The sequence below is a fragment of the Myodes glareolus genome, chromosome 17 (assembly GCF_982192425.1).
Source record: "Myodes glareolus chromosome 17, mMyoGla1.1, whole genome shotgun sequence".
NCBI lineage: Eukaryota > Metazoa > Chordata > Mammalia > Rodentia > Cricetidae > Myodes > Myodes glareolus.
Genome location: NC_142042.1, coordinates 66,484,451 through 66,508,616, shown reverse-complemented (window position 1 = coordinate 66,508,616; position 24,166 = coordinate 66,484,451). Strand labels below are relative to the sequence as shown.

The window sequence follows — 24,166 nt, the reverse complement described above, 5'->3', positions numbered from 1 at the left end:
GCAAGGCTCGGGGTTTCATCCCCAGTAGCATGAGACGAAAACTGAGATAAGAAAACAAAGCCATACTCGGTCCCTAGCCACACCGCTATCTGGGAAGCCAGTCTCTTCAGTTGGAGTTGACTGGCCAGCTTAAGAGATATTTGCTTTTCTCTTGCCTCTGCTGCCAGCGCCACCCAAATCAACTTCCTAAACCCAAACTCAGGGTTTCTTGCAGGCCTCTTCTCTATGCTAGAGTATTGATCAGCTGAGCCTCCTGGCTTGGAACTCTGGGCAGCCTGAACCTCTCCATGGGCATGGGGAAGTCGATGGCCAGTCTGACCATGTTGGGAGGTGCTGAAGTGCCCCACTGGCCAGAGTAAAGGCTGATGTTGCTGGAAATGACAATAGACAGTTGGTGTCGGGTGCTGGAAGCCGGCAGGCGTTTGCCCAGGGCTCTGCTCTTGCCCTTTTTCTAGCTCTTTTGGCTAGAGAGAAGAAGGAGAGATGCTACAAGCCACTGTCCTCTCTGCTCTGGGGGTTCACATTTGCCAGTTCTTGGGGGTCTCCAGGAGACTCACTCACTAGGTTTGTAGAAAGCACTGCACACAGAGAGGATTCACACTCATCAGGGAGCCCGGGAGCTCCAAGGATGGGGCACAGGCCGTGGGAGCAGCAATTTGTCAGGGAAGCAACCCTGGGCACATAGCTTTGGAAATAGCAGAGTAGATAGGAAAAACCTCCCAGCTAGAGTCATGGCTTTTACTTGGTACGCATTCTTTCTGGGACGCGTGGCCTTATTTATCTTATCCCCATTCTGTCGTCCCCCCCCCCCCCAGGGTTTCTTTGTGTAGCCTTATCTGTCCTAGAAGGAGTTCTATAGACCAGGCTGGCCTGGAATTCTGAGAGATCCACCCGCCTCTGCCTGGGTGCTGGGATTAAAGGCGCCCATCACTACCATCCTTTCTGAATGGTGGATGGAAAGGAGAAAGACAAGGGTGCTGGACCTGAGACTGGACGCTATTGAATCTGGGGCAGGTTCCCATGCCTGGGTCCTAGTGTCACTATGAATGGGGACAACCGGAATGACCTCACACAGAGAGACACTGGCAAATGGCTCTGTCTTGCCTCCAATCCTTTTACACACATTTTTTATTCATATGCACAGACATGTAAGTCTTCCATCTGCCCATCTCAAGGATCCCTAGCCTGTTCACGTTCTTCTAGGAGTGACGGGGGAGGGGCGATAAACTCGCAAAGCTAACTTTGTCCTCTTTGTGCCGAGTCACTTATCACAGGCTCTGAGGGAGACGCACGCGGCTTCCAGAAGGCCGCCCTGGAATTCATGCAGTGACTTTAGGGCCAACATGCCTTCCTCTACGTCCTCTCCTGGAAGGTTCTGTGTGGCCACCGAGAGCTCTGAAGCATTCGGCCACTTAGTCTTGCTCACAGCAGGAGTGGGACGCTTTCCATGGGACTTGAGTCTGTGGCACGGTCTTGGTGTCCAGGTCCCAATAGAAGGTGTAGCTCTGTGGTGACGTCATTGTGGAGAAAAACCTCTGATCCTAATGTGCGGAACAGAATGGCATGATGTCCCGATGTCCTAGGGAAGGTTTTCAGGACAGTGATATGCTCTGGTCACATGGTCGTGGCGACATTAAAGGTGACAACTTTTGTCATATAGCCGGAACCCACGCAGGGCGCGTTCTCTGAGTCCGTGGTTGGGGAGAGTGGCTAGCGGAGATGCAAGTGACCTGATTTTCAGCTGTACAAATGAGGGGCAAGTGGGGACCTGGGGGACTTCTGCCCACAGGGTGGCGTAGTAAGTAGCCAGGGATCCAGGAACATGCTTACCCATGGCTGTCCTGTTTAGCCAAAGGGCCATGAAGGTCTTTCCACAGACCCTGCTTGGACCCTCACTGAGGGACACTGGCTGGAGCAATTAAGTGTCCGATTTGATGGGGAGCCTGTATAGACACTATTGCTTTTCTAGTTCTGGCTAAACCGACATTTGTTTTGTCAGGTCTCCCGGCATAGGGCAAGCTTGTTGCCTCCAATTCCAGGCGATTTCCATCTTGTTCCTCTCCTTCCTTCCACAGCCCATCTCGTCCTCAGGCTCTCAGCTGGTCAGTCCCTCGTGGAAAGCATCCAGGCTGCCTCCCAGGCTTGGCAATTAGAGACCCGGTCTCCAGCAGGGAGGACAGCTTTGGATTATTGCTGAGGAGGGAGCACGCAGCCATGTGTCCATAGCAACCCTCCAGCTTTTCACCTTTACCGGGAGTGAAAGGAGACAGGCAAGGGGTGGGCGAAGGCTGCCTGGCCTGCATCTCGGCAGAGCACCGGATCTGGCGCCTTGGTCCTGGGTGTGTCCTCTGGTGCAGTGAGGGGACACAGGGCTTCTCTCTCACTGGCAGTGGTAATATGTGAGCTGAGGCTGTGACTGCCATTGTAAGGGGGACAGCAGGAGACCCTGAGGGGGCGGCTGGTTTACGTCCGGCTGAAATGGAGAAAGGGTCGGTCAGGAGAAGAGCACAGGTGAAGAGACCTGGGGCACCCAGCTTGTCCTTAAGATGTGTGAGGTTATGAGGTCGCCTGCCAGTTTGTTTTTCTGGCGAGTAAAGGCAGCCCTGAGGCAGTTCTGTGCCCTTGTCCAGCCTTGCCTCTCACAAGCATTGTGCTGTCCTCACCGGGGTTAGGAGGGCGTGGGCCTTTTCTACAAGGTGCTAGCAAACTCCAAACTTGACAGATAGAAGCTACCTTTGTGCTATTTGAGGCCAATGTGATTGACATAGCAAGTTTCTAGTTAGCTAGGGCCACACAGTGGGGTACAGAGGGCTTCCCCACACTCCAAAGATCAAAATATCACTTTTCAAAATATCATATGGCTGAATGTCGAGTTGGCAAGTTCAGATTCTGTTCCTCTGTATGTGTGTGTATGTGCACATGCATGCGTTCGTGTGTGTGTGTGTGTGTGTGTGTGTGTGTGCGCGCATGTGTGTGTGTCAGACTTCCTTGAATGCAAGACTATGCGCATGTGCCACCAGCAGAGGGTGCCACACTCCTCACCAATCCTCCATAGGTGGCTCCACCATAGAGGGAGGAGCAGAGCAAATCTGAGCCTGTAGGGCCCAATCTTAAGGCTGTATCTGGTGTGTGGGCCTCCAGGTCCTTCTCTCTTTGGTGACAGGTCTGATGTGGTGGGCTCAGTGTGCTCAGGTCAGAACCCTGTCAGGTCCCACGGTTGCTTCTCACCCTTCCTGCAGGTGGCTCGTTCCCCAGACTCCAGAGTGGCTATGCGCCCCCTTTTCCTGTCTACCCAGGGAGACAGGAAGCCTTGTCTACCTGGGTCTGGCTGATACCTTAGCTGGTTCTGGAGCCTGCTTTGTGTCTGAGAAACTGTTAAAGATTTTCTTCTTTCGTCATTGTGGGTTAAGGGCTAAGAAGCCAATTTACTCAGCATATTTTACTAAGAGCATGCTCTATGGCAGGCAGTATTGGAGATGCTGGGAACCCAGCAAAAGTGAACGCTGCCCAGGTGAAGGGGTCCTCACTGTCTACAGAACAGCCAGTCTGCCAGGTTCTCTCTATGGTTTGGCCTCAAGAAACCAACAGTTTGGATAATTCTGGGAGGAAGCCTCCTCTAGCCAGGAGTCTCCATGGGCCTGCCAGCAACCAATTGCTCCTGTGTTTGCTCAGCCTCTATGGGTGGCCCTGTTTACGGAGTATATGTGCTACATTGTGGTGGTAGCACCCCCGACTCTCTGTCCATCCCCTCCTTTCCCGGACACACGTCCTTCCCGTCACAGCTACCTCCCATTTGACCCTGACCCTCAGACAGGTGTTCCCATCCCAAGTGACTCATCTGTCCAGACAGTGAGTTCTCACATCAAAGCCCTGAAGAAGGGGCCAAGAGAAGCATTTAAGGCTTTATCTTGGTTTCCCCAGCCAGCTGTGGAAGAAGACAAGAAGGACCTGGTTTACAGGCTGCATGCTGAGATGTGTTCCTCACGGGCACAGGCAGGAGAAGGGCAGCTGGAAGCTGGGGGTTGGGCCCCCAGCCCATGGCAGCTCCCAGTGCACTGCCCAGATGTCCCGTCCTGTCTTTTACAGCCAAGGGAAGACTCACTGCCTCCTCAGAGTCTCTCCAGTCATCAGAGCGGATCCCATGAGGACCTGGGGTAGGAGTGACAAGCATCAGGGATACCTTCCCTGAGAGGAAGGAGCCCAGTGGTAAGGCAGAGCGGACAGGATACGACTGTTTGGGTTTCTGGCTGGGCCTCTTATCTCTTCTGTGAGTGAGAGCCAGCTGTTCACTGTCACTGAAACATGACTCCATTTTCCAACTGTATAATGGGTATACTGATCTGATATTGGCCGTTGGCACCACGTATGCACAGAATAAGTGCCAATAAGTGGCAAGGTGTGGCCAGGCCATAGATCTTTGTTCCTACCACAGTGATACCTAAGCCAACAGTTTCATTTTTTTCTTCATCAAAGCAGGATGCTGTGTGATCCCTTGGCTGGGGATCCCTTGGCTGGGGATCCCTTGGCTAGCTATAAGTGGTGTAGCGAGGAGTTGTTCGTGTGTGGCCTGACAGCCAGAAGGTACTGTAGTCAAACCTTATGCTTTAGGTTATGGATGGGGTATAGTTAAGTTTTAACACACCTCACTCCAGAGTCTGAACATAGAGGAACCCAGAGAAAAGAAACAGGAGACCTATACTTATTAACTGGCACCCCTGGGGGCCAGGGTACAGGCCAAGGGCAAGGACCCCAGAGTCAAAGTGGCCCAAGCTCTCACTCCTACGTAAACTCACCGGGTGACTTGTTTATGTAATACACCCTTTGCATCCAGGGTGATTATTTCTGGTGATGCATGTATGTGTGTGTTTGTATGTGTGTGCGGTGTGTGTGCTTGTGCGAGTATGTGTGTGTGTTTTGTACAATTTGTACCTTAAGCTCCTGCCACCAAGGAATTTATGGTACAAATTAGATGCGGGAGAGAAAAGTCATGCACATCGACAAAGCCAAGACAGGAGGAGGTGACAAATGTCTCCAGAGAGAACGAATGACAAGGGGTTCAGGAGAGAGCATGTCTGGGTGGGGGAGGGTGCAGAGGGATCTGGACAGAGGGCAGGCTGAGGCAAGAAGGCATCGGAAGCAGAAGGGACGAGGTTCCATAGCTAACGGAGACCTCGAGACCTCGGGTGAGTCACTGAGCCCTTTCTAGGCTTAGTTTATGAGGGCGGAGGCCCCAGCCTGCACCTCCAGGGCTCCCAGGGTGTGCACATGAAGTGATCTATGTGAAAACTGTAAAGGGCTGTGCAATCAGAGTGTTTTGATGATTTTAATGCCAATTAACCTAACACCAAAGCTCTTAGATGCGAAGACAATGCTGATGAATCTGGGTCGACCAATGAGCGAGTTCTTCAGTCCAGAGCTGTCTCTGATCCAGCCATCTGAGGAATGTGGGGTTGGCCCTTCCTAGATGTCTGAGGAGACCCCTCACAATTTGTCTTCTCCATACCCCCCGCTGCTGGTGGTCATTGTAGCTATCGCTCACCCAGCCAGCCCTCCAATTCACTTTAATAAGCGCCTGCAAGCTCAGATCCCTGCCTGGCACTGGCCTTCTGCTCCCAAGGAAAGGGGTGCACATGAGCCAAGCCACGGGGCCCGACCTGTTCCGGTCAGTTCTGTTTATAGCAACGAGGTCTGTAGAGTGGACGGTTCCAGAGCTGGAACACCCCGGAAACACCTGCTCTGCGGCACCCATTTCACTACACAGGAAACTGATTGTTGGGGGATGTGCTGTGACTCCCTCTTCTTCACCCCCAGAGGATCTCTCCCTGATTTCCAGGCCGGTACTTTGTCCTTTGTCAGGCCTCTGCTCTATGCCCAGCTCTAACCGAAGGTTTCTCCCTCCCACCAGTTCCCGAATAACCACTCTAAGGTTTCATATTAATTATAACTGCTTGGTCAATGATTTGGGCTTCATACTGGCTAGTTCTACAAAAAAATTAACCAAATCCCAATAATCTGTGTATTGCCACGTGCCTCCCTGGCATGCTCTGGCATCTTATTCCTCGGGTGACTGCTGGCATCTCCCTGGACTCCGCCTTCTTTCTCCCTCTATCTCTGTTTGGATTTCCTGCTTAGCTACATTCTGCCCTGCCATAGGTCAAAGTAGCTTCTTTATTAACCGATGGTAAGATAACATATCCACAGCATACAGAAAGGCATCTCACATCACCTAGCTCTGTGAAGAGGGCAGATGCAGAGACAAAGACAGACCGTCCTGCCCTCCAGAAGCCTGCAGCTGGGAATAAGGACACAGAAAGGGAGAAGGAGTTGCGCCCTTTGATGATGGCATGGAATCCCCAAAGGAAGAGGAGGGGGGCCCTGATTTGCATTTGGGGAGTTTGAGGGGAGGAAGGATTTTCTGAAAAGAGACCTTTGAGCCATGCCTCGAAGGTCAAGGAGAAATGTGTTGGGTGAAGGTTTGGGGGAAAAGCATGCCAAGCAGAGGGGCACGGAGGTGTGAAATGTCACGACTCAGGAGAAGCTGAAGCTGAAGATGGGGTGGTGAGGAGTGAGTCTGGAGAGAGGGCAGAGTAGACAGACAGAAAGCGTGCCTGTGTGGGGATGGCTGGTTGGCGGCCACCCTTCCTGAGTTCGGGGAATCTACCTTCACCCACTCTCCTATACTCCACGAGGTAAGAACCTTCACTAGACTGCCCTGACGCTCATCTTTGCCGCCAGGAGAGCCCCAGCATGCTATCCTTTTGTCCTCAAGTGTAAAGACTTGATGTCTCCAGTTCTAACATCTCCCTCCATGTGTGTTTGGGTGTTTTGCCTGCATTTACACGTATACCAACTGCATGCAGTTCCTATGAAGGCCAGAAGAGGGCATCAAATACAAAGGAAATAGAGTTACAGCCAGTTGTGAGCGTCATGTGGGTGCTAGAAATCAAACCTGTGTCCTCTGGAAAAGCAGCCAATGCTCATAACCACCGAGACATTTTTTCTAACTACTGTGAAGCCGTTCTGTTAAACTGGATTTTATTTATTAGATTTATTCACTTTGTATGTGAGTTTCACCTGAGTGTGTGTGTGTGTGTGCGTGTGCGTGTGTGTGTTTGTGCACTATGTGTGTTCTTAATGCTCATAGAGGTCAGAGAAGGGCATCAGATCTCTTGCGATTGGATTTATGAATGTTTGTGAACCACTGTGCTGGGAATCGAACCCAGATCCTCTACAAAAGCAGTAAGTGCTCTTAGCTGCTGAGTCATCTCTCCAGCTCCAGGAAGCCTCTATTGACTGCCCCCTGCGCTTAATGAACTCCAGCTTCTTGGAAACTTATTGAGATTTGAGATTTGTGTGTGTGTGTGTTTTTTTTCCTATCTGTTTGATTAGTAGCTACAGAGAAATCTTAAAAACCTGGCTAATGCCTCAGCTGTCTCATGATGCTCCCAACTCAGGACCTGTTGCGTATAGACAGGGGCTGAGGGCTCAAGAGAGGCACTAGGAGCTCCTTATTCGTGGGCATGTACAATGGAGGGAAGTCACCAGGTGCGGTACAGCTCTGGGCAGTTGGAAAGGCTCTGTGGGCACACAGATCCTGGCTGATTCACACTTTCAAGTTACAAAGCCTGGTGTGCCCTACCTCAGAGCTAAGGAGAAGAGGGTATGAACATGTTATCAACTGACCCAGGGCTTCTCAGAAATCCAGCTTTGTGCTTTGTGCTAGGGAACAGGAACAGTTTCTGGAGATGAAGAGCTGGAGCCGATGACGGAGAAGGAGGCAACCTTGTCCTGGGGGAGGTTCACCAGCCAGTAAAAACTTACAGCTCCGTAGTGGGAAGAAGCAAGCCTGGGATGGCGTGTTCATCATTCTGAGGTGTAAACAGTCCCACCACAGATGATTTCAAGCTGCCAGTGTGGCACTGGAAAGCTGGAGTGGGCAAGGATGTCAGAACTGGCTTTTAAAAACCCAGGGGCACAAACCTTTGATCTCAGTACTTGGGAGGCAGAGGCAGGTGGAGTTTTGTGAGTTTGAGGCCAGCTTGGTTTACATATCAAGACCCAGGAGAGCCAGGGCTATACAGAGAAACCCTGTCCCAAACCAACCAAACAACCAGCCAACTCACCAACCAACCGACCAAGCTCCAAGACACTCTGGACGGGACAGGGTTGCTGTTTACAGTGAAGAAGGGAGGTTTGAGGGTGGGGATGGGATAAGATCCTAGTGGCTCACAGGAGCCAGGGACCCTAGTTTTGTCTATTTACAGAGTAGGAAGCTGAGTGCCAAGTACCAGAAGGACATCTTGTTTTGCCAAACAGCCGTCCATGGCAGTCAGGGCGTCCGCATGGGAGTGTGCTCAGCATTAAGCGCATCTCATCCACCTTCTTTGAGGACAGAATTGCTGGACCCCAAGGGTGGGAGCTGCCATTCGGGCCTCAGTCTTAGACCACTCCCAGATGAGCCTCTGTAGTGCAGCCTGACCCATGATGGTGACATACCTGGTTCTGTTTGGATCCTGTTGTCACAGAAAAAAGCTGTCTCAGAAAGGTTAATGGAGGCAGAAGACAACCTGGAGGGTAAAGAAACTTCCAGGCCTAGAAATGAATTTTCCACAGCACAGAATCTCTATCTCTCACCAAGTCCAATGTACTTGTACCAATGTACTACAGCACATTAAACCTAATCATGTGACCTGGAGCTTTGTGTCAAACAGGTGACACTCTTTGGAGATTGAGGAGGGAGGAAAATCAAGGAGGAGCGTGAGAACAGGGCCTGGGCAGGCTGGGCATTCTGGAAGGTAAGGTAGGGCCCTGAAGGCCTGTCTGGATCCAGAAAAAGGCACGAGACCCTAGACTTGCACCGGCGCCCTGATGCTATGACTCAACGTATTAGCTGCATTCGTGCGTGTGTGTGCGCGCGCGTGTGTGTGTGTGTGTGTAAATTGCTCCATCATCATTTACAGCAATTTTGTGCAAGGAGTGATTGTCATTATCAGGTCCCTGGGGGTGTGGCTTATAGTGCAAGTAGTTCAACTCTCAGTCTTCTGGACTGACAGCAGACTACAGAGGTGAGGGCTGACATTCAGAGGGGGACCCTGAGCTCGTTTGGTGGGAACTCTGTTGCTCTCTGGCCTGGTCACTTGCTGTTCACCATTCAGAAGAAATACTTTGGAAGCACAGTGGGCTTGTATAAGTGTGTATGTGCTATGGATGCTTGCACGTGTACACACACATGCTCACACATACGGATCTATGTGTTCCTAGATCTCCTATTATTTCCATACTCACTTAGGGAAGGCACTGGACAGAGGGCCAAGGTGGTGGGGACATGGGAAGTTGAGAGGCAAGTGTCTCCTTGTTAAGGCCCCAGGTGTGCCTAGAGGAATTCCATAGCATTCTCTTTCCCTCTGATCCCTAAGGCTGCCACCGTTAAAAATGGAGATAAATTCATCTCTGTCCTTGTCCCTTTGGAGCCTCTTCTACACACTGTGGGAGTTTAATAAATACTTTATGAGGAGGATTCTGAACCAGGGAAGCCAGCAGCTGTTTCCGGCTCTGACTCTCAGAGACCCATGGGGCAGATCAGACATGGAGCCACCAGAATCTCCAATCTTCCTTCCAGACCCTGAGGTGACTCGAGGCCCAGCTGTTCAGGAAAAAGCTGGATACAGGTTATTCCACACATCCTGCTTAGGGGAAGTTGGCTCTTCCTTGACGGGTTCTCTTTGGCTCTTTCCCATCCGTCATGTGAACACTACTAATTGAACAACCACATTGTGCTGAACATCACAGGAGAGGGGTATTCTGGGTAACAGCATAGGAGCAGTGGGGTCTATGTTCAAATCCCAGTGCCTTTACTTAAAGAGGCATTTCTTATCTGTGCCTGAGTGGGCTTCTTTTCATTTCTCTCTTTTCTTTCCTCTTTCTTCTTTTATTTCTTTTTTAGAACGATGACGTCATTTCATAGGGTTGATGTGAGGTTTGGAAATAACAGGCTCGTGCACTCAGCGCAGGTGCTCCGGCCGTGGTAGGTGAGCTTCTCCCTGCCAGGAGGAGTGGGTCCCTTCCACTTCTGGCGGTTCGTACTCAACGTCTCTGAGTGTTAATTTTCTTCTTTGCAAAATGAGAGCAGAGTTGCGCTCCGCTTGGGTTTTGGGAAGGTGTACCTGGAATCCTATGTGTCAAACAACCTGTCACAGACACTGGCCATTAATCAACGTTTGTTCTCTGTTCCCGGGCTCCCCAGCATGATGACAGCTTCCTCTTTAGGATGCCCTCTGCCTCTTCTTTCCACTGCCCCAGCGCCAGCGTCCAGCCCCGATCGGGGTGGGGGGTGGGGGTTCAGGGTCCTTAGCCATACCTCCCTGAGGAAAGAGGGCAGCTGCTCGGCTCGGGGATGGGGTATGGAGGGGTTGGGGGTTGGGGGTCTTGGAACAAAAACTACAGTTCCCAGCCCTCGTTGCGCTGCCACCCGGCGGGGAGCGGAGGATGGCAGGCCCCTTCTAGGAGGCGGAGCCTGGGAGGGAGGCGGAGTTAGGAGGGTTGGAGAGTTAAGCGAAGCCAATGAAACCGCTGGCTAATAAGTGGGCTTGGCTTGCCTTATAACAGTGTCAGGAGGAGGAGAGCGAAGCTATTGAGCCAGCGAGGAGTGAAGCTGAGTCTGCCTCATACACTCCTAGAGGACCGCCTCCAGAATAGAGTTCTTTTCGCCCCTTCCTCCTTCTCCCAGCTCCTCTCCTGGCCTTTCTACCCGCCCTATACAATGCACACTCGAGTGGCAACCCCAGAGAACTGAAGCAAACCAAAGAGAGAGGACTGGAGCGAAGACACTTCTGGTGGGGAAGCTTGGATGCCTGGCTTTCTTTGAGGTCATCTTTGGAACAAGGGTGGCTTTGGGGTGGAGGGTCGTGCTGCAGGGAACCCAGCCAGGCCCCAAGATGGACACTTCTGGGCACTTCCATGACTCGGGGGTGGGGGACCTGGATGAAGACCCCAAGTGTCCCTGTCCATCCTCTGGGGATGAGCAACAGCAGCAACAGCAACCGCCACCACCGCCAGCGCCACCAGCAGTCCCCCAACAGCCTCCAGGACCCTTGCTGCAGCCTCAGCCTCCGCAGCTTCAGCAGCAGCAGCCGCAGCAGCAGCAGCAGCAACAGCAGCAGCAACAGCAGCAGCAGCAGCAGCAGCAGCAGCAGGCTCCACTGCATCCCCTGCCTCAGCTTGCCCAACTCCAGAGCCAGCTTGTCCATCCTGGTCTGTTGCACTCCTCTCCTTCGGCTTTCAGGGCTCCTACTTCAGCCAACTCCACCGCCATCCTCCACCCTTCCTCCAGGCAAGGCAGCCAGCTAAATCTCAATGACCACTTGCTTGGCCACTCTCCAAGTTCCACAGCCACAAGTGGGCCTGGTGGAGGCAGCCGGCACCGGCAGGCCAGCCCCCTGGTGCACCGGCGGGACAGCAATCCCTTCACCGAGATAGCTATGAGCTCCTGCAAATACAGCGGTGGGGTCATGAAGCCCCTCAGTCGCCTCAGCGCCTCTCGGAGAAACCTTATCGAGGCCGAGCCTGAGGGCCAGCCCCTCCAGCTCTTCGGTCCCAGCAACCCCCCAGAGATTGTCATCTCCTCCAGGGAGGATAACCATGCCCACCAGACTCTACTCCATCACTCCAACGCTACCCACAACCACCAGCATGCTGGCACCACTGCCGGCAGCACCACCTTCCCCAAAGCCAACAAGCGGAAAAACCAAAACATTGGCTATAAGCTGGGACACAGGAGGGCCCTGTTTGAAAAGAGAAAGCGACTGAGTGACTATGCTCTGATTTTTGGGATGTTTGGAATTGTTGTTATGGTGATAGAGACCGAACTGTCTTGGGGTTTGTACTCAAAGGTAGGGGCTGTGGTTTCTCTTTATACCTTCAACAAAAGGAGTATGTAGAGGAGAGAGAGAGAGAGAGAGAGAGAGAGAGAGAGAGAGAGAGAGAGAGAGAAAGAGGTTTCCTTTGCTTAGTTACATGGAACACCCTAACTTCCCGTGGCTTTCCTCCTTGGTCCTCTGAGAATCCCTTCTTCGCTCCCTTTGTAGGGACAGCCCATACACTGTGTCTAATTTGTGCTCCCTTTGTAGGGAGCATTAAAGAATCCCTTCTGAGAAATTGCTTCTTTCCCCTTCCAGGCTCACTCGTACTAAAGCATAACCCAGCAGCTTAACGCACCAATTAATTACACTCTGCCTTGATGTGGTTGCCAGTTCCTGCTACTTCCCTCCTTTCCTCCCCTCCCTTCTCCACTCCATTTTCCCCAGGATAAAAAAGAAATAAATGTCTGGTTGGGGGGTAGGGATCCTGTACCATTCCCCAAGCCCCCCCCCCCCCCCCCGCTCCCTTCCCAAGTTTCTATATTCCTTCCCAGGGCGACTCCAGGGCGAAACAGAGATGAACTCGAGTCTCTCCCAGGGGCACCAGGTTAAAAATACAGGGGGAGGAAATCAGCAGTCCCTTCCTTCAGGGAAGAGGACGCAGAATAAACCTGCCGCTGCCTTGTAAACATGCCCTGATAAAAATGGCTACAGGTGTTATCCAGGCAGAGCAGATGGGCACCGCCTTGGCAGCAGAGGGAGAGCGCCTCTCCTTAGGAGATGACAGGGCTTTCCCAGCGGCCGCGGGAGCCAGCGCCCCCCGGTTCAGCCCCGTCTCTTCCCTCCCACCCCAACTCCTTCTCTTTGGGATAAATAAAGATGAGTGTACGTGAGAGTGCACACTGCATGGAGAGTGGCAGGCACTGTCTTGTGTGGGGGGCTCCACTGCCCCAGCCTTTCAGGCGGAGGAAAAGAGCTCCTTCCCAGAGGGCCAGGAGGTCGAGGAAGGTGGGTTTTTGTCGATGCTGTACTTGCCAGGAAGCTGCTGTTGGGAAGGCTTGGAGATGCAGGGAATTGTTGGACAAGTGGTTCCCCCCACTGTACCCTCTGGCCCCAGTTTGTTGGTGTTTGCATTTGTGTGAATATGCGTCTCTCTCTGTGCACTTGTGTGAGTGCCTGCTTGCTGTGTGGATTCCTGTATTTATTTGTCATTTTGGACACGGGCTGGCTGGGCTTGCTGGGCTGGCTGGTGGGGAGTTGGGAGGGGCTCAGCTGTTGGAGGTTTCAAATAGAGCCTGTTTCAGGCAGAGCACAGCTGCTGGAGACTGTCACATTCCTTCTTGAGATCTAGTCACAAAACCTGGGAGTCGCTGATCAGATTTCCCCCCCATTCCCAGAGTCTGACTTTAACCCGGGATGGGCAGTGCTCCTTGTCAGGCAACCGGCATGGGCAGAGTCCTCCAGGGACCTGCTGCTTTGCAGGGGCTGCCCGAACCAGAGCACTTGGAAGCTGCTTTAGTCTAAATAGCTCATGGATGAACAGACCTCTCCACGAGCGGAGAGTGGGGTTTCCCCTGGAAGCTCAGCTCACTTAGTCATTCCCTGTAATGAGAGCCTGCAGTCCCTCTGCTCCCTGCCTTCTCAGAACCGCCTCTCCTGCTGCGTGCTCTGCCTGGGAGATGGCTGGCAACCACCCCTGGGAATCAGGAGCCCTTGCTAGGGGAAACCCATGGAAGCCCATATCCCGGGGGTGTGGGGTGGCACCACATGTTTAGTGCTCCCCATGGTGGCTCTTAACGAACCAGCTTTCCTAAGAGTAGATGCTCTGAGCATGGGATCCATGGTCGTTTGTCTGAATGTGTTGGGAGGGTGGCCACCAGGCAGGGATGACGGACGGAGTACTCATGGGAAGAGGCTTTCCCAGGGAGGGAAGCGGGACGTGGTGGCAGGGTGAGATGACCTCGGGTGTGTGAGTCTCCCACTTCGAAGACAGTGGTGATGGCTCCCCGGGGACAGTGGCTCAGAAGCTTCTGCTTACCTCAGCTGGTGAGGTGGCCACTTCCTGTGTACTTTGGGTACAGGATTGGAACAACAGAGTGTTTAACGAGGCAACTGTCCCTGTCTGCCATGGAGGCAAACAGGATCATATCAAAGAACGGGACCAAAGCTGGGGTTCCAGCTCGGCCACTGTTGTGTGACAAGTCACGTGCAAATCCCTTCCAGCTTCCAGGGGGGGATAGTGGGTCAGATGCGCTCAAGGCTCTCCATAGCTCCTCTCATTGAGAGGGGATCTGCTGTGGCTGCTTGCGATGACCGAGGAGAGAGATGCTGTCTTCCTCTGTAGTCTAACTCTGGCTCTGGAGTTAGGAGAAAAGTTCCACAAAGCATCTGGGTCTGATTGGAGACCATCTTCAAACACGAGGCAGCTGTTGGGGAGAGGTGTCAGTCTTGGGGGTGGGTGGGAGATGGACTTTGGGACAGAAGAGCTTGGAGAGGGTCAGGACAGATGAGTGGCTCTCCTTGGCTGGAGGTCTTGCGTGCTTGCCTGGCTCGGATGGTTCTGCAAGCCAGAGGCCAGACCAGGTGCCCAGTCATTTCAGGTGATCCTGCATCTACGGCGGCCATCTCTGCTTAAGTGGCTGATAGTCTGCAACCTGTGCCTTAGCCAGCCCCGAAGTTCTCTGCTTTATCTCACAAGGTTACACCTTTCTAGGCATCTGCCCTTGGCTGATATCTGCCGCTGGGAGAGTAATTCACCACGCAGGCCCAGGTGGCTGGGAGAAGAGCAGTGTGGCAGGTACCCTGAGCGTGCTCAGAGCTGTTGCAGCAAGGAGCCAGTGTGAGGAGGTTGAGAAATGGGGACAAAGTGCTTCCCAGCTCCCACCCTCACAGGCTGTAGGCGATGGCACTGGAAAGAGGGAGGTTCTACTGAGAACGGGAGGTGGAAACCTAAGCAGGGAGGGGGCTGCCTCCCAGGCCCTCAGGTACTAGGCTGTCTCTGAACTGAATGGGACTCTAGTTTGTTCCCTCCTGCTTGCCTTCCTTCTCCCCCATCTCCCCCACCCTTCTCTGTTCCTTCTGCCTCTCTTCCCTCTCCTCCTCATCCTCCCCCACCGTCATCTTCTTTAGTGGATGAGTAGTTTCCTTTCTGGAGACCTAGACAACAGGAAAGGTCTAGGGATTCTGCTTGGAAGTCTTGGTGATCCATCTCTACCTTCCAGACTCCCTCTAACTGCTAGAGCCTCACAGGGTTAGGGTAATGAGGATTTAGGTGCTTTTCTTACTGTGTTCTCTATTTTCTTCTGGAGCTGGGTTGGCCCACACAGCTCTGTTGCCTTGAGCTGACAGTAATTCTCTCTCTACTAGGAGAGCCTGGCCTGCTCTCCCCCCCTACACCCTGACAGAGCATCAGGCCTTAGCCTGTGGCTGCTTGTGCAGGAAGTTCGATGTGCTGGGCGGGAGAGTGGCTGTCTGTTTCCATGGATTTTGCACAGTCTCCACTGGCTTCCCCATCCCTGACCGAGGGATCCACCTGAGTTTCGCCTCTGCCCCTTGTGCCTCCCGCCCAACTTCTTTTCTTTCTGCTCCTTTCTGATACCCCCGCCTGTCCTGTCACTAGGACGATGGTCACAGACACAGGAGCCCCTGTCTGCTCCCTTGGTGGTCTTTTCTCACATCTTTTTGTATTTCCTTCTTTGGACCAATCAGTGAGCTGCCACCCAAGGGGACTATTCCTACTGGGCACCTAGAAGGGGTCTCTGATGAATACTCTTCAGAGAATGGTGGCTACTAGGCCAGGGCCACTTTGTTGCCCATCTCTTTCCTGGCCCCACAGAGAACAGAGAAGCCCCTCCAGCCTTCAGCTGAAAGGACTGATAGTATTCTAGGTTTTATTTTTGGACCTTGTAGGGTGTGTGTGGGGAGGTGGTAGCCACAGCTTCACACTGTAGGTAACGCTCTACTGAGCACATCCCCAACACCCCGAGAACCTCAGTTCTGATCCTCTGCCCTCCTGAGAAGAGAGGTCCTGGCTGCAGAAGGGCAGAGAGTACTGGGCTGGACGGGATGGGCAGCCCTGCCTTTTCCTTTCGGGCCCAAGGGCTACCCGATGTTAGGCAACTGGTCGCTGGAGCATGGGTTTCTGGTGGGTTTGGGGGGCACCAGTAACTGTGATTTCAGGCATGCTGGGGTGGTAGGAATAGGGCAGACCCTTGGGTGACCCCCTGCAGGATGCCTGCCCTCCCCCCGGAATGTGAAGGCTGGAGACTTGATTTAAAAAAAAGCACTTTGGCTGTAGGCAGTAGCCACGGGCCTCAGGTCTGTAGTTTATTGCCACAGGGCATACTGGCTGTGCCAGCCCAGGGAGGGCAAGCGGATCTGACAGCGTGAAACAGCCACAACCCTGCCCCATGGTGACCTTTTATTTATATTCTTTGTGGACAGTGAGCAAATAAGTCAAGCTTTGTAACCTATACGGCTACTGCTGAGTCGTCTATGCCTTCCTTTGCCTGTCACCCCACTATTTATAACTGTCCTGGGGACAGGCTTCCCTTCCCCACAGGCGGTACTCATGGGTGCTGGGCACTGAGACAATGGCTGGGCATTTGTCTCCTGAATAAGTTAATTAGAAAGCTACTCCATGGCCTTTTATTCCCCCTATTTAGCTTCCAGGAAGGAGGATATATGAAGCCATCCTCAAAAGATCCTCTTAAAAAAATTAGGTAGAGAAAAACAGAACAAAATTTGAGTAACCTGTGTTGTGATTCTGAGGCTCCAGTGGAAATGTGAAGTCAGAGCAGAGAGCTTAGGTCCCGGGCCAGTTGTTTATGAAGCACAGTGAGGGAACAATGAGGCGTGTGTGTGTGTGTGTGTGTGTGTGTGCGCGCGTGTGCGTGCGTGTGCTTGTGTGTGTGCGCGTGTGGGTACGTGCGCGTGCGTGTGCTCACGCTTGTGTGTGTGTGCGTGTGTGTGTGTGTGTATGTGCATATATGGTTGTGAGTGTGGCTGTATATTGATACAGTATTCCCTTTCTTTGCTCAGTGACAGGACACTAGAGCATTTATTGGTAGTTGTTTTTCTTTCAGAACCCCAAAGCGAGCGAGCGAGAAAGCAGAAAGCCATCAATTCCTCTTTAAATCATGAGGGTGGGTAATTCTAAGACTGCACTGTTCTCAGGAGCTGTGGGGAGGAAAATTCTAGTGCCTTTTCTTGTGAGGGAAGTCCGGAGGAGGCTAATGGGTTTTCAAGGCCCCCTCCCCTTGTCATTCCACCCCCAGGTGCTCTGGAGTCAGGGGAGGCTGGGGGCAGGGACCACACTGTTTCTGCCCGACACTGCTCCTGCGTGAATCGTTGCTGAGTGACAGGTGAGGGAAGGCGAGGACCTTTTCTTAAGTACCGGATGACTTTACACCCAAGAGTCCCAGAAGTAGGTGGTACTGGAGGCACCCTATGCAGATGAAATCTCTCACTAAGCTAACGCTGCCAGTGGGCGTGGTATTGAGATAAGAACCCTGCCCTTTTGACTCTTGAATTTAAGCTCTTCTGTGCCGGTGGCAGGATGCGTTGCTTGTATTTCTGTGTGTGTTTCCACTGTGGCGTTTCAGTGCAGAACCTTGTACATATTTAGGTAAGCCCTCCGCTGCTGACCTAGCTCCCCAGCCCAGATTGCTTCTTATATTCTCTCAGCATGTGCTGTATTGTAGCATATGCACACGTGGGGGTTGGGGGTCAGCGCTTTTTTATTTTGTGGCAGGGTCTCTCACTGAACCTGGAACTCACTGAGTCAGCTAGTAGAGAGGCCTATGAGCTCAAGACACAAGCGCTTGTGTCTGCCCTCACCTGTATCTCATCTACCCCTGCACCCTGGCTTTGTGTGGATACTGGGGATTGAACTCAGATCCTTGTGCTTGTAAGGAAGAGGTTTGACTGACTGAACCAACCATCCCCCCATGCCCGACCCCTGATTTATTCTTTTTTTTTAAAATTTTATCTTTTAAAGAAAGAAAACAAACTATCTTTTTTTCCATTTTACATACCAATCCCAGTACCTGCTCCCTCCCCTCCTCTCATTCCCTTCACCTTCCCCCACCTCACCCCCTATCCATTGCTCAGAGAGGGTAAGGCACATTGCTTTGGGGGAAGGTCCAAAACCCTCCCTACTGTATCTAGGCTGAACAAGGTACCCTGATATATTCTTAGAAAGCACAGATCAAGGTCTATGGGCCAGAGACTTGAGATACAAAATGTTGGGGCAGGAGAAGCTTGACCAAGAGACAGGCCGAAGGGCTTGATTGGAATGGAAGTTGCTGGTGGAGGGACCCAGAAAAAAGATTCTTCAGGACAACTAGGACCCCAAGAGTAGGCAGCCTGGGGTCAGGGTGAGGTTGTGGGCAGGCCCATGGCGGGTCTTTGAGATGTTTCCTCTCTGGGGTCAGGGTGGACCTGGATAAATTGTGAGGGTGTCGTTGTGGAGATCACAGGGAAAAATGGGAACTTACCTTGTCGAGGCTTGTGGTAGGCGTCTACCATAGCACCATTGCCGCCTGAGAGCCAGTGGGGCCCCAGAGTATCTGTTTTACCTTGTTCCCTGTGCCCTCTTTTCTTAGTCATCTTCTTTCTTTTCCTGTGCTGGCTGCAAGGTGGTAATAGGGAGTGGGGCTCAGTATCGTATATCTAATGCTTCCCAGCGTGGTCCCCACAACGGCTCAGGACCATTACAACCCACTGGGAGAACCACTAGACCCTCTTCTTAGATGGTTCTAGGATGAAGTTCAGGGCTCTGCTACACTATTAGCTTTTTCCTTCCTTCCTTCCTTCCTCCCCTTCCTCCCCCCCCTCAACCCAGAGAATCTCTGAGGGTTTCTCTATTGTTTATTGTAGTGTTTTTCTTTCTTGAGTCCATTTCCCTTGCTCTCTGTCTGTGCCTTTGTTTGGTGCAGTCAGCACCATCTGTGCTAAAGAGGACCTGCTCTGCCTTTAAGGAGCCCCAAGGAGGTACTGGCACTTGGTGCTTCTTGCTTGTTTTGTGATCGTTCTTAACTCGCTCAAACTTAACAAATGCACTCCTTTTCTGCCACCAGGCCATGTTCCCCGACAAGGACTGGCTGAGCCATTGTCCTTAAAGCCACGTTCCCCAGGGGTATCCTGTGGGCAGTCAGACAGCCAGACAACATTGATCCAGGGTGGACGGTTTATGGTGCTGGTCCTTGGGAACACTATGAGGGAGACATAACTCGGGCTGGAGTTATTGGGGACTCCCCGTAGAAGGTGGGGTAGTCACTGAAGGATCAGAGTGGTAATGGAATTCAGTTTTGAGGGTGAGAACTGTAGGCAGAGGGGATGGAGTGTGTGGGAAACAAAACGGGTCACTCAGGGTATTGTGAGGATGCCCTAGGATGTATGCACAAACGCAGATGGGAGGAAAGAGAAAGTTGTGCGAATTGTTGGGGGCTGTGCCGCGTCCTGAGAGGTTCTGAGCAGGGATCAAAACACTCCTGCCAGGGCTGTGGGCACAGTAATGGACTCACAGTGAATTGAGCCCTGAAGATCCGGGGCTTCTTTCCCCCTCGAGAATGATCTTACCCGTTTATGGCCTGGTGTGGCAGTTAAGGGGTCGGAGTCTACATTCATATCTTAACTCAGCAGCGTACTAGTGGTGGGGAGTTTGCTGAACCCTGAGCCCATTTCTTCAGACGGTAAGAGGGAGTCCCAAACGCTCCCTATGCCATGGCACCCAGCATCTCTCTGCAGTGTAACACTACCGCAGCACGCAGCCTCCTCTGTGAAGCACAGCCCCTAGCACTCAAGATGTCTGTCTGTACTGGAGTGCCTGGCACTCTCCCGCGAGCATGGTGCCGGTAACTTCGCCCTGTTGAATAGCCCAGAGCCCAGAGTTAAGCCTGCATTGACCCTCAGCAGCTGCCTGCTGGACGGCCAAGCTGGATACAAGTACCCAAGTCACCTGTGCGTGCTTTCCAGATGGCGGTGGAGAAGATGGGATTCTAGTTAGGGGAAAGATCTCTGGAAGAGCTGAGCACCTGACGACCCTGTCCTCATTTTCAAACAAGTGACACCAGTGTTACTGCTGGATGAATCTCAGTGTGTAAGTGAGAGGGAAGGTGGGACTGTCATGGCGGCCCGGCCTGGCCTTCTAGAGTCTCCTTACTCAGGGTTGGCAGTCTGTGTCCTGGGCATAGCTAATTGGGTGTGGACGTCCAAACAGGACAGGTGGAGAGAACACAAAAATAGACCCACGGGGCCAGGCCAGAGACCAAGGGAAGATCTGGCAGGAAGAGGCTGTGGGCTCTAGGGAAGGAACCAGTCAGGAGGCTGGACAGAGCCAGGCCAATGACGAGCGCTGCCTCTTGCCCAATGTGCCATCAAGAGAAGGCAGTTTCCCTTCAAGACCCGATAGAGGGGTGCTTAGCAGACCATAAAAGGCTCTCCTGCCTCTTTCACCCGGCTTAGAACACTAAGGCCATGCTCCTGGCCAGGCACCAGGGGGCACCAACAGTAGTTGGGTAGAGGAAGCTATGTCGGGGAGCCATTCTTCCCACTCCAAGGCCTGGTCCCAAGATACTGGAGCTGTATTCTGAACAGAGCCTTGGTGATACCAAAGGAATAACATGCAAGTGATGTGTGAAAAATATGCAGATTGCTATCTGTTATTGTGGAGGCGGCTCGTTGGGCATTTTTCTTAAAGGATAAGTGTCAAGTAAGCATGAATGTTGGCTTAGATGAAGCTTCTTGCAAGGGCTATGTGGACAGTGTCTGCAGCTGCATGGACTGGTGTCTGTACCTACAGCCTGCAGGTTCTGCATCTCCCAGGCAGCATGTTTAAGGCCAGTTCTTTGGTGTTTAGCTTGGAGAATTCCAAACTATGAACACCTGGCCCAGGGTTACCAGCAAGATCAGCCGATCTCCAGAGCCCCTTCCCTGTGGGTGGCTTGGAGCTGGAGGAGGCTGTGGGGAGGCAGGAAGAGCTGGCTGCCCTGGGTCCTAACTGCCGAGTTACCCTACGGGCCATAAGTCAAACTCTCTGAGCCTCAGTTTCTCCACTTGTAAAGGGAAATACTGGCATTTGTAAACAGGAATACCAGCCCAGTGGGAATCACACTTGGGAGCAGATGAATGGCCAGCACCGTGCTGACACCTCTCCCAGGCCGGCGATCCCTCCTGACGCCTTCGCCTGAGCTGCCAGCTGAGGTTCTACTAGCAGGTTTTTCTGCTGGGCCCTCTCCCCCTTGGTTTCTGATTTTAGCAAGCTGGAACTTAGGCATTTTTCCTCTGCTGACTTAGCAGATGCTGACTTTGCACAGAGCTCCTACACATGGGGACATCTGAGCTGCCGGCAAGGCTACGGTTCTCATCTCGAGAGGGTAAGGTGCTGTTTTGGTCAGGCCACTGTGTTTGTGGGGGGCTCAGAGCTGGAGACCATTGGTCAGAGGACTTTGGAAACCTTCTATGGGGAGAACCGGGGTGTCCCTACCTTGGGTGGCATCATACCTGCCTGGACTGGTCCAGCTCCACTAGCCTGGCTGGGCATGCCCCAGCCCAGGCCCCACTTTGGTGAGGAACACAGTATGGGGACTATCCTTCAGGACCCCAAGGCTCAGAGAGGGTGTGCAGGTTCCCTGAGAGCACCCAGCATTGTAAGTAGCAGAGGCACAGCCGGGATCCAGGAATTCCAGTTTCTGTCATGCTCCTTCTCCAAGCATTCCAGGTTCTAGGAGTGGAAAGGGTCGAGTCCCCGAGGCCTAGGGATCCCTCCCCACCCAGCAAGCACATTGCTCTCTCTGTCTGAAAGTGCTGAGATTTCCCTGCAGACTGGCAACAGTGACTGCTGAACCGAGGGCTTCGCACAGTGGAAGGTGGGATTTTAAATCTTCTTGCTGAGGGTAGAGGTGGGGACTGAATGCAGGCTGGGCTGGGACAGTAAATCACTGCTCTGCTCGAGGCACCGGGCTCCTTTCTCGTGCCCAGGATGGCAAGGAGAAAACAAGTCGAGTGAGCGAGCCAGCTGGACGGGCATGGTCCCTAAGGGGCTCTTGTTCTTGGCAGTGGTGATCTTGGCCTTTGATGTCTCTTCTGAAAGTCATGGCCTTGTGACGTTAGGAGTTCCTTCATTGGTCCATGGTTCCCAATCCTCCTTGGTCCACGCTGTTGGCAGCGATCCTGAGTTCCCTGAAGAGTGAAATGGATGTGAACTGGGAGCCAGTCTTAGATGGAAGCCGAGTCTGGGGAGTTTCCTCATAGGCAGGCGACTTCATAGACAATGCTTGTCCCAGCAGCGTGAGAGAATATGCTGCTGGCTTAAAATGGATGTGACCATGGAAATAACACCAGAGCCACCGGGATGGCTCGGAGGATAAGGACACTTTCTGCCAAGTCTGATTCTCTAAGTCCAGTCCCCAGGACCGACATGGCAGGAGAGGAGAACCATAAGTTGCCCTCTGATGACCACACACACTCCCCTAAATAAGTAAATAAATGTAATTATTTATCTTAGATTTAAAAAAATCTAAGTGGATAGCCATGTCTAATTCGGTGGTGGAAAAGGGAGACAGAACAGGGAGAAGATAATAGTGTCTCTGAAGGGTCTACTCTCTGCCTCCATACACCTCCCTAGCGCCTCGCGACAGCGTATGAGGTGGACATCATCGGCCCCTCTTCAGGAGGGATGTGGTCTTGCTAGAGCACCAGAGCTGAGCCTTGAGCACAGGGCAGAGTGACTGAAGCCCCCCCCCCCCCGCCCCTGCACAGGCAGGCTGTGGTAGACTGGCTCTTGGGTGTTCTCCTTTAAGCCAAAAAACCGTTTGGTCTTTCAGAGTCCCACCTTGCTCCCTGTTCTCTTAATTTACGACTCATTGGCTCACTCACCTGGCCTTCTATCCCTGGGGTGTGTGGAGGGGTGGGCAGAGCGTTGTTAGTTTAGTGGAGGTTTGTGGGTGCTCCAGGAGCCAGCAACCGGGAGCGCTGGGCTCGCCCCGTCCATGAGTTTCTGTCTGGCTCTGTGACTCTGAGTCTCCATCTCTAGGTTTGCAAGTGGGAACAATGAGGATGTGTGTTGTGATGGAGACAAGATGCAGGGTGGGCTTTGGGAAGGGCTAGGTGAGTGCCAAATATAGATCCATCATGTTCTCACCGAATCAACCCCCAGTGCTGGCTTCATCCCCGAAACTGAGGACTGGCATGAGTCTCACTCCTCGCCTCCTCCGGGCAGAGTCGTCGGGGCCCCATGTGCCTATCGTTCTCTGGGTTTCGTGTTCTCTCTGGGTCTTAGCTCCATTCTGTCACCTGCTAGCTTTAGGAAGATGCTCCAACATAGTGACACAATGCCCTTGGTGACTAATGGTACCCTGGCTGTTCAGGCTTCTGTGGGAAATGACGGGTTGCTGTCGGTAAGCTTGTGACTGGCTTTTGGCCTACACTGAGCACTCAGTACGGGTCAGCTGCTACTGTGGGTGGCTGGAGAGAGCCACTCTCGCTGGCATGGCAAGCTCGGCACCTGGACACGGGAGCAGAGAGCTGGAGGAGCCTCCCTCCGGCCATCTTGGGCTGGTTGTGGTGGCCAGGTAGACCTGGGGCGTGATCAGAAGAAAATGGTGGTCCTGGCGGCAGGCTACTGTTTGCAGTGTCTGCTGGAGGGGTGGGTGGACCGTTATCTGTATGTCCCACATGTGAAAACCTGTGAAGGCAACGCAGCTAAGTGGATTTCCTCACTCTCAGGAGACAGCTGAGAGACAGGCCCTTTGGCCAGGCGCCCTCCCTGCTGCCTCCTCCCTGCAGGCCAGCCCTTGGCACGAGGCCTGTTTGTCTCCTGAACCCTCAGAGCAGCAGGGATTTAATTACTATAATGTAAGGAGCTGTGGCTCGAGGCCTTCTGGCAGAGGGGAAGCAGATTTGTCTTCTCACTGGGAGAGTAAAAACTGATGGAAGGGAGAGACGTGACCCTTCCCTGGGGCGCTGAGGCTGCTAGGTTGTGGGGATCTTTTCTGGGGATAAGGAGAGAGGAGCAGGCAGGCGGGGGTCCAGTGTTCAACACCAGGGTCTTTGGTGTTCAATTTTGCCTTCTATGAATGATTAAGCTAAGCTGCCTCTGTTTTCCCAGAAATCTTGGCAACAGACATCTGCCAAGTACCTACTATGTGCTCCGTATAACCCTTGAGAAACTTCCTGTCCAGGCAGAAAACCGGGTACTTCTACCTACTCTACAGATGGCTAGTGTCCACCTGTGAGTGGCCAGCCGATTATCCTAGGCACAATGCAGTGGGAAAAGCCACAGTAGACAGAAGTCCCGCCTTTGGGGGCTC

The 24,166-nt window shown here is 52.8% G+C and overlaps 1 protein-coding gene across 2 annotated transcripts in view; it reads left to right on the top strand.

Moving 5' to 3' along the window:
* Window positions 1-10,602: 10,602 nt before the first annotated feature.
* Kcnn3 (potassium calcium-activated channel subfamily N member 3) overlaps window positions 10,603-24,166 on the top strand; it is a 143,169-nt gene continuing 129,605 nt past the window's right edge. The window contains exon 1 of one of the 2 annotated variants that reach the window (XM_087897334.1): window positions 10,603-11,888. In XM_087897334.1, coding sequence (XP_087753460.1) covers window positions 10,935-11,888 — 954 coding nt within the window. In that variant the 5' untranslated portion in view covers window positions 10,603-10,934. Of the gene's footprint in view, window positions 11,889-12,426; window positions 12,864-24,166 lie in introns of those variants that run through there. The other variant, XM_087897335.1, reaches the window with a different exon arrangement.